General features: G+C 53.1%; 1 protein-coding gene across 1 annotated transcript; it reads right to left on the bottom strand.

Moving 5' to 3' along the window:
• Positions 1–1,076: 1,076 nt before the first annotated feature.
• Positions 1,077–11,332, bottom strand: MFNG (MFNG O-fucosylpeptide 3-beta-N-acetylglucosaminyltransferase). The gene is made up of 8 exons (XM_009493020.2): positions 10,975–11,332; positions 5,517–5,565; positions 4,941–5,043; positions 4,695–4,848; positions 4,141–4,226; positions 2,618–2,783; positions 1,995–2,080; positions 1,077–1,143 (listed from the first exon to the last, which is right to left on the bottom strand). The coding sequence occupies exons 1-8, from the start codon at positions 11,320–11,322 to the stop codon at positions 1,077–1,079; spliced, it is 1,059 nt and encodes a 352-aa protein (XP_009491295.1). The 5' UTR covers positions 11,323–11,332.
• Positions 11,333–15,551: the final 4,219 nt, after the last annotated feature.

Below are 15,551 nucleotides of genomic sequence, written 5' to 3'. Positions count from 1 at the left end.
GGAAGGCAGAAAGCTGCTCTTAGCATCTGGAGGAAAGAAACGCAGAGATAGAAAGCTCTTTGCCTTGCTGTTTCCATTCCTTCATGACTTAATTTTTTTGGTGGGGGCACAGAGAAGATTATAAAGCTGTAACCTCTAATCCGCTCCTGAGCGCTCCTTGTCCATCTCTTCCTTTCTCCTCTCTTTCAGCCAGTCCTAATCCTTTATGTTTCCTCTCTCACAGGTAGGAGTTGGAGTCTAATCTCAGACGACAGGTTGGTAATTAGAGCAAGAGATTATCCTGACCCCATATCAAGAAGGTAAAAAGAGAGGAATAATGCAGGGCCATACAAGATCAAGCCTTCAATGTTCAGTGCGAGAACCATCCTCATCTCAGTGTGTCTCCTCCTGGCTCCCCCACCCCACACCCTCTCCTTTGCCCCAGCAGATGGGGGGATTCCCAATGTTTTGTACTTCCTGCCCATCTTCCCTCTGCCAGGCAAAGACTATGCTTTTCCAGCATTCATTCACCACAGAAATGGTCACATTTTCCATATCTATAGACCTTGACTAAGCAGCGACTCAGCCAAGGGGCTGTGGCAGGGAAGAGTGGGTGGTGGGGAAAGCACAGGCAGATACGGAGGAAGAAGGCCTGCTCAGAGAGGCTGGAGCCACAACACGCTATCAGCCATCCTCAGTTGGGCACTGGTTACCCATACCCAGGGCCTTTCTAGTCCAGAAAGATGAATCCACAGCAAGAACCAGCAGCAGGTCCCCATCTCTACCCAGATGCCCAGCAGTCACCACCCAGTCCTTGATCTGCTCAGGGAGGCATACTGCTCCCATCCCTTGCATGTATCCCAGCACAGACGGGAAGCCCATCCATGTGTCCAGCCCATGTTATCCATCTTTGGCAAAGATCTTGTCTCTTGTCCTGTGTCACCGGTATTCAGCAAGGCCAAAAAAGCCATCACACAGCCCCAAGACCACCATAGAAAAGGGAAAGTTGGGAGCACCAAGCTTCTTCAGTGTCCCATCCCCTACAGGCATAAGGTGAATGGATGTCAGCAGGACCCGCTGTAGCTGAGGCTCAGGCATCACCAGCCAACAGCCTGCAAGCACCAGGAGGTGTCGGGATAGAGATGGCAGTGGAGTGATCGAAACCTGCTGGGGAGAGAGCAAAGGAAGACCAGATGACAGTTTTTACACCAGCTCACAGCTGGAGAATGGCAGACCTCTCCCTCGTGCCCCATGCTACATCAGGCACCCACCCTGCACTACAGAGCTCCAGGACTGGTTGTTCACCTCAAGATGCCTTTTCTCAGCAAAGCTAAGCAGCCAAGCCTCCCCCCAACACCTGAATCTGGCTCTGCCCACACAGCCCAAGCCCATGGCTCACCCTGATCACAGGCAGGGAGATGGGCACTGCACCAGCTACATGGTTCTGTTGATGCTCTTTTCGTCACCTATATGCTTCCCACCCCTGCTATCTCCAGCCAGGAGCTTCCTACTCATGCTCTGCAAATAACAACTTTAGGTTTGTTCACTCAAAGCAGAGAAGGTAAATCAAAGAACATTTTTGTTTGCAGTCAGCCTGAAGTGAACCTTTTTCTTTTTTCCCTTCAGTTTTCTCAGCAAAACAAAAAATGAAGAAGCAAGCAGAATTTCCTTTCCTGAGTTTAAAAGAACACTTCTGTTTCTGTCCCAGAGGTAAAAGGTTAGCTTGTTCAGTCTCAAAATGTGAAACAAATGGCAATACTTTTGGCTCAGGAATTGTCCAAATAAAACGTTTTGATACTTCTTTTCTTCCCACTCATCCAAAAAGGTTTGCAAAGTTTGTAAGTGTTCACAAGCAACTTAATGCTGGTGTGCTCCTCACCCAATAAGCCATTGTGACTGCAAGGCTTCTGTCCCTCACTCTAGACCTCCTGCACCCCATTTGGCTGTCTCCCCCTCCCAGCCTATTGTCTAAGGGTTCACAACACAGCAACACCCAGAGCACTCATGCCCCATACCTTGAGGGATCCTCCTGGGGTGAGAAGGGGCCTCTGAGTTCAATAACGTTGAGCTTGTTCTCAAAGACACCGTAGCTGAGGGTGACCTGCAAAGAGGGGTGGTGAGAAAGGAGCAGGGAGGGTGAGGTGAGTTCAGGAGCAAGGAACTCGGTTTGCACGACAGAAGCTGCCATTCTGGTTCCTTTTCTGCTGGCTTGGCCTCTGCCTTCCACCTCTCCTCTCTTCCTTCCCATGCTGGTCCACCACGCTAGTCCTTTGCCTCTCCAAGCCCCCTACGCCCCTTGTTGTCCCCCCACGCAAGGCAGACATGGTGCCTTGTCAAAGCCCCTTCTCCAATCAATCATCATTTCTGCTTGCCCTTGTGCCACGTGCCCGCAAGGATGCCCTCAATCCTCACATCACCCACTACACATGGGCTCCCTACCACTGACCCCAGGGGCACTGTGACTGGCATCCATGCTGCCAACAACTTCTGCTCCTTATTTCAAAGAAGTCTCTCCAAAAGAGCAGACAATTGATTCAACCCACATCAGTGCCACCAATGGGGCAATGTGCCTGTCAGCTTCCCTCCTCCACCTCTCCTTCCTCACACACATCCCTCTTGCTCCATTTCCCCTTCTCACCTGCTGTATGAGCCGAGAGGGGGGGATGAGCTGCAGGTTCTCCAGGTGGGAGTGGAAGAGCGCATTGGGCAGCAGCTGCCCGCCAACTTTGCACTCAATGATGTAACCCACAGTGCAGTCATCCGGCAGGCGGATGAGCTCTGAAGTGCTCAGGAAGTTCCTGCCACTGAAAGAGAGTAGGGCTGTGTAGGTTAGGACAAGGGTAGGGGGGATATAGGCATCCACTTGGGTGGGAGATAAATGAAGTACTTAACTGAAAACCAGAGTAAATCTTGGAACTAAGCAAGAAATCCCTGAGTTCCACCTGCAAAGGTTTTGGGCTCTTTGACCACTGCCAGCCAGGCTGTCCCACCAATTGTCCAGTGCTGTCCCTGATACCTATCCAGCTCCTCAGTGGGCTGATGCAGAGAGCTGGCAAACTTTGCCAAGCCGCTTTTCCACCTGTTAGGTGAGATGCACTGAGCCCCTGAGGGGTCAGACAAGCCAGCATAAGACAAACAGTGAGACTGCATGGCCAGGACCAGGAGGAAGAAGAAACAGGACAGTCTCTTGCAGCTTGAATAAGCTATCAATGGCTCCACTGCAATGTAACACCACACACTTGGCCATCCTTTGACAACAGGCCCAATTTTAAGGCTCCTGTAACTGGAAGCAGTTACACAGCATGAAGCACTGTCTACTCTAACACCCCTCAGCTAGTTCAAATGTGTTTTAAGCATTTTAACACAGTAGTGGCAGACTTTATGTCAAGTTAGGTGTTATCTATCCATGCCACTTTCATTTTACCCTAGATCACAGATCATCCTCCTGTCTGGGTCTACCATAAAATACATATTACGGGCTTCAGCTAAATCAGCCACCTGGTATGGATCAGATCTGTCTTTCTGGGTACACACAGATCTGGTTAAGGCTGGCACAGCCATTGCTGATTGGTGTATGTGCATATAGCCTGTGATATAACCTAGGACATCCTGGAAAACATCGTTTTGTTGTAGGCTGGGCTAACACAGGACCCCAGGGCCTACCTCGGTCCTCCATGCACCAAGCTGAGGAAATGACAGTGGCTGCTGTAAGAAGCTGAAGAGAGTTTGGGATGGGGGAATGGGAAATTAGCTCAGGAGGGAAGTACAGGAGGTTGGAAAGAGTCAGATTAAGAGGAGAGGAGAGGCAGACAGGGAAAGGATTTAGGAAAAGAGTCAGAGGAAGCTGAAAGGGATGAGAAGGAGTGCAGGGGAATAACCAAGAGTTGAAAGGAGTTGGGGAGGGGGGAGTATGTCATCCTATGATCATGTGTGTTGACGTGCCTGCTCTAGCCTCTTTTTAATCAGGTGGCAGACTCACCCACTACATCCTTCCTCCAGTCCCACGTGATTGCAGATGTGGAACATATGGTACTCTGCACCCTTGCAAACATCCTTGCAAACACCACATACACAAATCCAGATCTGACACTGCCAGGAATTAATGTGCGTCCATGTTCCTCGTCCCCAAAGTCTCCCATACCCACCAGCTGCACAGCTTACCTGGCCCAAGGCACCATTTTGCTTGCCAGCTTGCGGCTGATGCAGAACCCAGCTCCTCCTGTGGCAAACCAGAAACGCACAGATTTCTGGAGAGAAACAGCAGAGAAAATCAATGGCAGAGGCTCAGATGATGCCATACTTCCTGAGATGGGAATGCTGGAAACCCAGCTTTGATGCCAAGACAAACACAGCCCTATTGTCACCCCAGATCCCTGACTGCTGCCCAGAAGAAGGACTTGCCAGCAATACAGCATAGATTTTCACCTCCTCATATTTGGAACCACCAAGTTCCTGCTCACAGCAGCAGGTGGACTGCCCAAGGCAGGCTTATCTCCTGGCAGACAGATACCCAAAGGCGTAGCAGCAACATGGGACCCTCCCTAGGTAGATCTGATTGAGTCAACACCTACAACCATGTTCAGACAAGACTGGCGAGTTTTCAGCTGTTGCCTGTTGCTCTTTGGACCTGTCTCTCCTTGGGGTACATCTACAGCCAATGAGCCAGAGCACTAAAAACAACCCATTGGCCCCACCACCACCACCACAGGCTGTACCGTCTGGTTGTTTGGCAGCGTTTCGGAGGCCCAGATGGGTCGGTTCAGGCTGGGTTTCCCCAGGTAAACATCCCACGTCGCAGAGTAGGAGGACAAGAGCTTCAGGAGGGCCCGAGGGTTCAGGTAATTGTCATCATCCAAATGGCAAAACCAGCTGGGGGGAGATGGGTACAAAGACACAAGAGGTTTGCGGTAAGGAGGGTGCCTCTTGCTCTCAGGGGTCCCCCCACATCTGCCCTGCCTCACCTCCGGCCGCTGGCCAGGAAGGCGTCAAACTCAGCGGCCATCTTGCAGGAGAGAGCTGGGTGGCTGTGCTCAGCAGAGCAGTTGGTGAAGACCACATGGTCACCTGCCAGGAGAGAGAAGGCTGTGGCTTGGGGCTGGCCTGCTTCACACGGTCATGGGGAGGACCTCTGGGTGGGAGGGAAAGGGTTTGTTCACAGCCAGCTTCCTCGCGGCCCCCCGAACAAGCATCTGAGCCCACGGTGACATGGGCTCCATCCTTCCCCCTACCAGGAGATGAAACCTGGAGAAAGCCAAACATCTTGGCCAAGATTAGGACACCTGCCAACCACACTTTCACCCTGCCCACTGCTAGCCAGGGTGTGGGGACTGAAGGGCTCTCTCTCAGGCTGCTTCCACCCATGGATGCTCTAAGGCAGACAGCACCCTGCCTCCAGTCGGCTGCGTGCCCTGGGGTAAGCCAACCATAACAAATCATCACTTGGGGGCTTTGTGGGTGCCAAATCCCCTCCCAAGGCTGTGACAGTTCAGAGGCTGAAGACAGGGAGGGGAAGGTGGTGTTACAGGACAGGTCATTACCCATTCTCCTTTTCAGGGCATCGTCTTCTTCATCGGTGAAGACATAGGTCTGGGGAAATGAGAAGAGGAGATTACTCTCAGGGCTGGAGCTGGTGCTGCTCCTGGCCACCCACCCATTCCTCCCCGCAGCCAGACTCACTCGCTGGGGCCACCCCACTCCATCCCCTACTGCCGTGCCCCCCTCCCAGGCACCAGCTGAGCAGAGGGATGGCTGTGGTCCCCCTTCCCACATGGCACCATCATCAGCACTTGTGGGGCTTCATTTCCCCTGCCCAGCCGCCTTGTGAACAGGGAGAAGGGGACCCATGACCCGAGTGAGGGGGTGAGGGAGCCCTGGCTTAGGTGTCAATTTTAGAAAAACTAAAGCACCGTGGTTGAATGATGCTTGGGTTAAAAGGAGAACATCTGTTTGTGTGTTAAGTGTGCACAGCCCCCTGCTGCTTCCCGCCTCCTCCTCCTCTTCCTCCACCCCCATGCCTCTCTAATCCCCCTCGATGCCATTATGTGGCACATCTCCCCCTCTTCAGGGCCAGGCGGGGATCAGGGCTGCTGGAGAAAAGCTTTCCTCAGGCAGAAAATGAGCTTTCATTAAATCAAAAAGGAGTCGCGAGCCGTAAACAGTCTCTCCACCAGCTGCCCACAGGCTGGTTAAACGCAGCACCTGGGCAGGGACAAAGGGGACGAGGCAGGCAGACAACAGCTCCAGGAGCTGTCATTGCTCCCAAAGGCTCTGATGAGGAGACGAGTCTCTACTTCTCCCCACACCCACCCAGCATTTGGGAAATATGCATGGCAAGAGAAATGTTCTGCACACAAAAGGAAGGCAATGAAGGACCCTCAGAGACCACCTGGCTTGAGCAGAGGTGGCAGGATGGTTTCATGATCTCAAATGTATGTGCTACAGCAACTTGGCGAATTACCCTCCAACAGCTGAGCTGCAACAACGGGCCACACACACATTCCTACCGCACCCCACTGGTAAAGTCTCTTAGTTAAAACCACTTTCAAGGTGATCACGGGACAAGAACCAATTAGCTAAGTCTCAGGTAAAGGAGTCACTCTGGGTCAGGGGACCGTATCACAACCTTCAGTCAAGGCAGGGTTTGTCAGCAGCAGGGGATTTCCCTCACTAGCGTGTCAGAGCCAGAAAATTCCACTACAACAAATATTTCATCTTAAGAAAAAAGTTCTGAAGCCATCGAAACTTTCTGACATTTTCAAAAACACAGAAATGTTGTTGCTGGAAATTACTTGCTTACACATATAAAGTCAGCTAATAAACATCATATCTGATTGACTTAAAATGGGAATCTGTATCTTTTCCCAGATTTTCTACTTGTGAAAATATTCTAAGGTTCCCACTTTCCTCTTGATGCAAGGTGGGAAATGCTTTTTTGCAGATATCCAACATGTTTCTGTGGGAACCCAGGGATGAAGGAGCATTGTCACCACAGGGAACACCAGACTCTCCAAAAGAACTGGAAAAAGGGCCTATGAGTGTCGGGGTTAGGCAAGTCTCATTTCTCTGGCTCTCCCAAATTCTGATCTCCATGGTACACCTGGCTGCAGTATCCCAGAGATGTTGGTGTGTGTGCCCTGGCTCTGTCCTGAAAGAGATCACAACAGCACAGGCAACTGCCTGCATCCTCATCTCTCCATCCCTCATGCCTCCAAGAGTGGGAAATCTGGAAGAGCAGCTGCTGCCAGAATCCAAGCCACTGCTGCTGTGTGTCCCTCAGCAAAGCCTCACACGATGGCTGGGATGGGAGAGAGAGGAGGGCCCCAGCTAAAAACCTGCCTGGAGAGCATTTGACCCAGTTACAAAGGTCTTTCTCAAGAAGACACCAGTTGCTGTTGTCCATGCTAATGGAGCCTGGAAGAGACTCAGAAGGTCTCTCTGGCCATGCCAGACCTACTGTCCCCATTGGGGATATGCAAGCAGAGGAACACCCATTGTCACTTGTGTCCCTGCAGGCAAATAGGGTGGACAGAAGCAGCCTCCCCACTATATCCACCCTCCTGTTCTCCACCAGACCATCTATAGGGCCATGCAGGATCTCCTGTCATGCTACCTCAGCACTCGCAGGCTGCCCACTCTGGCAGCTAGCCTGTGGGCCTGTGGAGCAGCCGTTCCACCACAGCTTCCCACTCGCCTCCTGCACCACGTCACCCCCAGCACGGTTCCTCCTGCCAGGGGTGGGGGGAAATCACAGAGCCCAGCTCCCATCCGCACAGAAAGCAGCTCAAGGTGGCAGCCACTGCTGTTGCAGGGCAGCCAATCTGGGCTTGAGGAGGGATGCAGCATGGAAGGCATCCCTCTGTTCTAGAGTGGAGAATGTGGCTGGATAGGAAAGGGTGTCTGCTGGATGGCAGTGCCAGCAGTGATATGGAGCCACTGGTGTCCAATGGCTTTGCCTGGCAGTTCTCCATGAGCATAAGTGCCCATGCGATTGATAAACACTAGACTTTGAGTCCCCCTCACTCCAAATTGGGAAAGTAGCCTAGCAAGGCAAAACTAGGAAAAGGGAATAAAGATGTGGAATCTGACAAGCCGTGACCATATTCATCTGCCAGTTTCCCAGGGTATCCCTCCTCCAGGAAGAAACAGCCTCCAAAATTGGTTATGGGTTGTTGGTGTGGCTGGGCAGGAAGCTGTTCCCCTGCCCGGAGAAGAGATTCAAAATCTATAGTGTGCTCACAACATTAAAAAATGTGAAAGCCAGTTCAGGATGGGTCATTTAAAGGTTTCATTTCAATCAGTTGGATGTTTGGGTTTCTGAAAGGAAGGGAGGTGCTAGAATTAGTTTACATTACCAAACAAAATTTCAGAGCAGAAACCTAGACTTATCTCCATCAAAGCTACCGGGGACAGGAATGTAAGCCACTCTGAGATGCTGTCCAGCCTAAACAGTCATCAAAACCAACACTTCTGTTTAGATGAAGCCTTTTCTGAGGAAAAGGCCTTTCACTGAAATGACTTCCACATTAAGCTACAGTGGAAAGTTTGTCGTGGATCAGTTCTCAAGAGGCACGGCCCAACTTCCAGCGAAGAGCACCCACCCCGCACTTCCCCTTCCTCATCTCACACCAGCTGCATATCTTCTCTTCTGTTTAAACAGTGCAGTTTCAGGGAAAATGTCTCTCTCTCTTATTGTCTATCCTGACAGAGTCCAGCATAGAGTACTTTTAATTTGGCTCCCGTACAGTCTGTCCTAGCCATAAAAACCACAGCTGTTCCTGCCTCCTGTTACAGTCACCTAAGCCTGACCTATGAGGTCTGGTTTGCTCCCTCTGGGAGGACACCATGCAGGTAATCAGCTCTGAAACCAGGCTTGGCATCAGCAGCACGGCCAGCTGCTAAAATTTCCCCACTGGCCACCTGCAGAGAAGGACCCACTGAATTGGTCTCCAGCCATGAGTAAAGGTGAGTGAGACAGCAAGACGGTGGCTCAGCCCTAGGAGGAGGCAGTCTCTGCACATCAAGGCTCCTGAGACCTGGATCTCTCCAAGATTGGCCCTTAAAGCCTATGCCTCTCCATAAATACTCACTAAAAGGAGGTCTGGTGCCCTATCCCTGGCCACACAACAATTCAACGTCCTTTGCAAATTGAGAGCTCTTTTTTTTTTTTGCTAAGCGAGGTTTCTATATTGTCAGTTTTTCAAAACTAACCTTTCCCCTACCTGCAAAAAACCCTTCCAGCACCAGTATATTTAAAAAAAAAAAGGCTTTTGACTTTCATGTACTTCTCTTCACCTCCATCCTCGCCCCCACTCCCCTGCCCTCAAAGCCGTTTTGTAAAAAAAGCAGAAGAAAAACATGGAAAATTGAGGAGGGGGGAAGGAAAACACTGAGCTTGCAAAAAAACTTGGTAACAATGAAAAAACACTGTTTAAAAATGACTGGCACTCTTGGTCTACCCTTCCTTCCTATTCTCCTGCTCAGTGTGTGAAGCTTTCCTAGAGGCTGGCAGCAGCATGGAAAATTCAACACTTCTTCCCAGGTTTGCACATCATTTGCCTGCCAAACAGAGAGGGTCAAATGAATCTGGGGAGCTGGGATCTAATTCCTGTCATCAGCAGAATGGCCGGGCATCTGTTTCTCAAACACATGAGGTGGGAAAGGTGAGCTGCTCCTTAAAAACCCACTCCAAAAGCCCCAGTCACAATGTCTTAATGCCAGTGCAGCCATGCGGTTGGGTTTGGTTTCTCCAAAGAGCTGCTGGGCTGAGGCTGGGCAGAGAGGAGAAGTGCATCTGGAGGAGGAAGCAGGGCATCTCAGATGCTGAGAGGGACGCACAGGCAGGAGAGGAAGCGTGCTCAAAATAGGACACGGCTTCCTGTGACGACCGCAGCAGACCAGACAGTTGCAGCACCATGAAGTGGAAAACCACCCTTACCCAGAAAACACTGCATTGCTTCAAGCGCTCTCCTACCCAATACCTGCGCCCCCATCTCCCTCCCTCGCTGAGCCCTGAATTTGTCTTCTAGGCACCCATCACACATGGGCAGAGGCAAAAAAAAGCCCCTTTGGGGGCAGCCACAGGATTTCTTCTTTCTTGAGGAGGAGCTCTGCGAGGGAGGGAGAGAAGTACCCAGGCTCTCGGGAGTAGTCCTGCCCACCAGTAAGCCAGTCTGCACGGCACCACCAACGTGGTGCCCCACATCAGTTTCCCTAGCAGGAAGAAAACTCTCCAAACTCTGCTTTAGCAAAGAATGGAAACATCAGACCCCCAGCTAAAAAAAAAAATATTAAAAAAGTCAAATATACATCAAGATCATCCACGTGAGGGGATCTGCCCAAGAAAACAAAGCATGGAATGTGCTGATGTGCTGGGGAGTGAACAGGGCTGCAGACACCCCTCCTGCACCCGCATCCTGCAGTCTCGCTCTTCTGCCCGCTGCACCACACCATCCCAGGGAGAAGGGTGCCCGGGCACCATGTGCGCATCCTGATGGAGGGGCAGGGGGAGCCACTCAGCTCAAAACCTAGCAAACTCGTGGCACTAGGAAGTAGAAAACCACCATTTCGTACAGACCCAGGACAGTCTGTGCTCTCAGTCTGGTGCGGCCCAGGCAGTCTGAAGCCTCCAGTGTTACTGGATAAAAAGGGAAATTAAATCCCATCCACTTCAAGCTGAAAGAGTCAGGCTTAGGTTAGGGGCAGGTGATGCCTGCTAAGAGCACTCATCCTCCCAGCCTTCATAGGAAGGGCCCATACAAGTTCTTCATCCTCTCTGCTAGCCTTCCCCATGAACCAGCTACCAGTGCAACATTTTGCTGGGTAGCATTCCCCTTTCAACATGAACAGAAGCAAGAATTAGGGAAAAATGAGGCAAAGTACTGGGTGGGATGCAGTGCCCAGCCTCCCCTTCCTTTGGCCTTTATCCCCCCACCTCCAACACCCCATCATGGCACCATTACCAAACACCCCCTCTCTAGCCCAAATCCACACGCTCACCTGCTCTCTTGTTCGGGATATCCATGTGTCCAGGAGCAGCTCCATTCTGCTCTGGTGAAATCTCTTGGTTGTCTTCACGGCTATGAAAATGTCCCCAAGGGTCAGGCTTCCCTCAGTCCTGTATCCCTCCGGAGGATGGACTTGCAGGCCCTTCTGCCCCCTGCCACCACCTCCCGTGGCATCCTCTGGGCTCACTTTGCTCGGTCGCTCCAGCTTCTCCGACATCCCCTCCCTGAGCCCTGGATACCGAGCTGTTTCCTGAGCCCCACGGTGCCGCACGGAGAGGAGAGCCACACTGACAAGGAAGACTGCAGCTCCAGAGAGACCACGGATGAGCCGACAGCCCATGGCTCCCAAATCGTTCCCCCTGCAGCCAGTGTCCTATCAAACAAGGACAACCTCTGCCCGTACCTCCACGTGAAGCTGTCCACTCTTCTCAAAGCCTCCAAAGGGGCAGGACAAGCTGAGGGTGAGGTCTGAATAGGATGTGGCCAAGGAATAGGGTAGGTGAAGACCAGAAAGCCGAAGAGGCAGCAGCCCCGGAGGATACTGGTAAAGCAGGGGGAATTTTCACAGACTAAGAGGGCTCGACGACTCAGCGAGGCAGGAACATGTGATGGGAAAATACTCCGAGCCAACTGGCAGGTGGCTGGCACAGCCTGCCAGGAGGAAAGCGAGCATCCCCACTCCCGGCGGAGAGGCCGAGGGTCCCAGGCTGGGGGTCGAGGGGGCAGCAGAGGAGATCAGAGCCATCGGTGGGGAGTCTGGACTGAAAGCATCAGTTCCTCAGAAGACATCAGCCCGCACATCCAAGCCAGGGGCTGCGGGGCGAAGGCGAGCGGCTGGCGCAGGGCTGGAGGGAAGGGGCCGGGTGCCATGCGTGCGGCCGGGCTGCCTCTCCACCTGCTCCCTCCGTGCAGATCGCTCTTGCTCCTGGCCAGCCCCGGCCCCGGTCCCGCCTCCGGGCACGGGGCGGGGCGCCAGCCCCGGGGGAGGAAGAGGATGGAGGGTAGAGGATGGAGGGGGGGAGCCCTGGGTCTGACGGTGGGTTTGCCTCACCAGGGCATGGTCAGGCTGGGACATCTCCGAGGTGACAAGCAGCTGATCTGGGAGGACAAACCTGTTGCTTGACTGTTTTTCCCTCTCCTCGGTGACAGTCCAGCCCGATGTCTGCAGCCCTGCACTCTTGCGGGAGGAGGGGAAGGTGGCAGGGGTGTGGGCTCAGGTGAAGTTAAGGCACGGGGTCCTATATTGTTCTTGGGAAGAACGATGTTTCCCCAGGAATTCCCCCAGCCCCAGACTTTCCCTGTGGGTGCTGCTCTGAATTGCTGCCCCTGCCCTTTAACCCCTCCCTGTCTCCCCAAAGCAGGGCTGTGTGTCCCCTGCTGCCCCCCCTGATATGCCCCAGAGTCTCAAACTAGGGTCTGACACCCATCTCCCCAAATCATGACCCTGACCCTCTCACCCTTGAAGGTCCCTTTCCCTCTGCCTCCAGCCACCACCACCCCCCCATCTCACATCCCTACCAGGCATTCCTGAGGACAGCCTCCTGCCCAGGTGGGTGCAGAGCCAGTGACACTCACAGGAACAGGTACACCGGCATCAGAGAATGCGAGGGAGAGCCTGCCGCCTCCCTTGCAATGCCCATGGCTCAGCATCACCGCTGGGTTTATATCCCACCCAGGTGCTTGCTCCCACAGCGGGGCTGAGCTCAGCAACTTGTTCCTTGTGGCTCTTGTGCTCTCCAAGATGATGCTTCCTTTTCCCCTTTCCCAGGCAAGGAAGAGAGCAGGGTGTCCTCTCCCCTCTCCCAGAGAGTCCTGCAGGCAGAGGAGGAAACTGGCACCTCCAGCTCCTTACTACCACCACCACCCACCTCCAGGCATGGCTGTACATCTTCTTCCAGCTCCCAACAAGGCCAACGAGGCCAGGAGGGCGGTCTGGGGCCATGACACAGGGCATACTGAGGGTAGCTGAGCAAGTCCTGCATGGAGAAGGCTTTTCTCAGGGACAGGGATATCACAGATCTTCAAAAGGCATGAGAGCCCCTCCCAAGTCAAAGACCACTGCAGACAGGAAATTTTGGGGTCAGCACCACAGACTGCTGCATGCTGTTGCTGGTTCAGTTGGATATAGGGTGGGTGACCATGAAGGTCCCCTTCCTGCTACCTCTAGGCCACTTTACAGAGCAGCCAGGGGGTACAGAGAGGCAACCAGCCTAGGAAGGGGGTGATACCCACACCCCCACCCCAGCTTCCCTGTGGCAGTGAACGTGGGGACAGCAGCATGGTGGTGTTCTACATAAGCTGCCGAAATCAGAGCGCCTCCTCAGGGAGCTGCAAGCTGTGGGCATCCAATCTCAGAATACCAAAAAAAAATAAAAATAAAAAGTAATAAGATGGGGACCCGGGGGAAATGGGGGGGAGACATGGCTCCATGTGGCAAAGGGCCCCCCCATGCACATGTCAGATCATGGGACCTTAGAAAAGGGGGTCAGGGTGGGTATCAGGGTCCTTCTGTTCCACATTCCCACTGTGTGGGAGTCACTGTGTGGACACTGACACTTTCCAGGTACACAGGGAAGACCTCCCTGCAGGGCTAAAACCATGTGCTTATGCACACACGTTCACCACAACCCTGACCCTGGCTACAACTTTTTTCTTTTGTAAGGAAAAAACTACTGAATCCACTTCTCCTCCCTCCTCCCATGTATTTCTCCAAGTGTCCAAGACTCCTAGCCTTCCCCTGAAGCAAGAATATCTCCAGAGCGTCTCCCATATCTCTTTGGAGGTTTTATTTTTAGATCCCTTTGAATAGCGATGCTTTCTTACACTGATTTGGGGCAGTGGGGGAGTCATTCACCTTCAGGCCTCACATTACTGCAAGGATGCGAAGCTGGTATGACTGATCTGCTGCCTCTGTGCTAAATACTGGGATTGCTCCCATGGCTAGCCACTGCTCCTGAACCAGAAACTAACCTCTCTGAGTGCTTCAGCCACACGTTGGCAGCCCCAGGCAGCTGTGAAGGCAGCTTCCATGGCTCCCAGGCATCCTGCAGCACCTCCTAGCCCTGGCCTAAGAGATCATCTGGGAGGGAAAGGGGGACACAGGTGGAAGAGCCTTAGTGATGTTCCCAAAAGACAAACAAATATGATTGAAAGCTACCTTGTAGAGAGCATGGTGCCAGGCAGTGGAACAGGTCAGACCCAACCATGTACAAACCAGAGCATGCCCGATGCTAGAGGTGAGCACAGCCTGCTTCTTGCACTGAGACACCTTTTTCTGCTGGGTTGCCAGGTATGGGGCGGCCATTCGGTGCCCAATCCTGCCCCGGGGCGGGCTGGCTGACCCATCCTCGGGGGTGTGCATGGAACAGAGACCCCAGACTGCTGCAGCTCTGCCGGGGCAGCGTGGAAAGGGTTGGCTACTTCCCAGGGCGACACACACATGCCGCCTTGCCGATCCCCTCCCTGGAGGGAGAAATCTTGAGATCTTGCTCTCAGTGACTCATTACAGGGGCTTGCACAAGGCTGTTACAGCTGGTAATTGGTGCCCAGGGCTGCTAATTGCATTCTGCCTGTTACCTAACCCGTGACTCATTCCTCGGAGCAGGCAGCCACCCCCCCAGAGGTACAAAAAAGGTGGGCTGGGGTGTGCAGGGCAGTGGGGGGATCATTAATGTTTGCCTTGGAGCCCTCTGCCCTGCTTCTCACCCGTGTCCAGAACGAGTTGAAGCTGGATTTTGAAAGCCTCAGGGGAGACAAGACGGATAAAGAGAGGGCCTGGAAGAAGCCTGGGAGCAGGCAAGGCAGTGCCGCCTGCTGCTCGGAGAGCTGGGTACTGCCAACCTGCCTCCCAGCAACCTTCCTTTGTGTCCCTTTCCCTCCTGACAACACTGATGGCCCAGGGAGGTGCTGGGGATGTCTGTTTATTTTGGGGGGTTAGGGTTAGCAGGTGCCAAGCTGGGAGCACAACCTGACTACCCAGAATGGGGGGGGGGGGGGGGGGGGGCTTGCTCTTAACCATACTCAGCCTAGGCCATAAGGCTGGGGATGGTTCCCAGTGCCAGCAGGGGCAGGAGGAGTTGTCAAGCCCTGAATCAGGCTGCCTCACATGCAATATTTTCCCTGGGTACTCAAGCACTACTTTTTTCCCTACAAAGATGTAGGCTCTAATCTCCAAATCCATGCCAGGGTGGATGGGAGCTTGCTTTGGGACTTGTCTTCTCATCAGCTCAACAAGAGTCCCACTTTGCCTGCCTGCAGGGCAAACACCCTCCCAGGGGGCTGGCTGTACCGGGATGCTCAGGCTGCATCCCCTGGAGTGGATGTCATTTGGGAACTTTCATCTGGAGCCATGTGTTACACCAGTTCCCCCATCCCGGGAGCAGAACTGCATTGCTCGAGGGCAGAGCTGGGACTTTGCTCTACATTTGAGTGACTGCAGGTTAAAATCTTTTCGTTTTCTTTCCTCCCCCTGTTCACTCTCGTCCTCATAAAAGACACAGGCAACTGGTTTAGAGCCTGAAATAACACCTCACAGGGGACCCGTGAAGATCAGCAAGTTAATCTTTGCTC

The sequence above is a fragment of the Pelecanus crispus genome, chromosome 1 (assembly GCF_030463565.1).
Source record: "Pelecanus crispus isolate bPelCri1 chromosome 1, bPelCri1.pri, whole genome shotgun sequence".
NCBI classification, from domain to species: domain Eukaryota; kingdom Metazoa; phylum Chordata; class Aves; order Pelecaniformes; family Pelecanidae; genus Pelecanus; species Pelecanus crispus.
The sequence above is the reverse complement of the archived record's forward strand: the minus strand, read 5'-3'. Positions and strand labels throughout refer to the sequence as shown.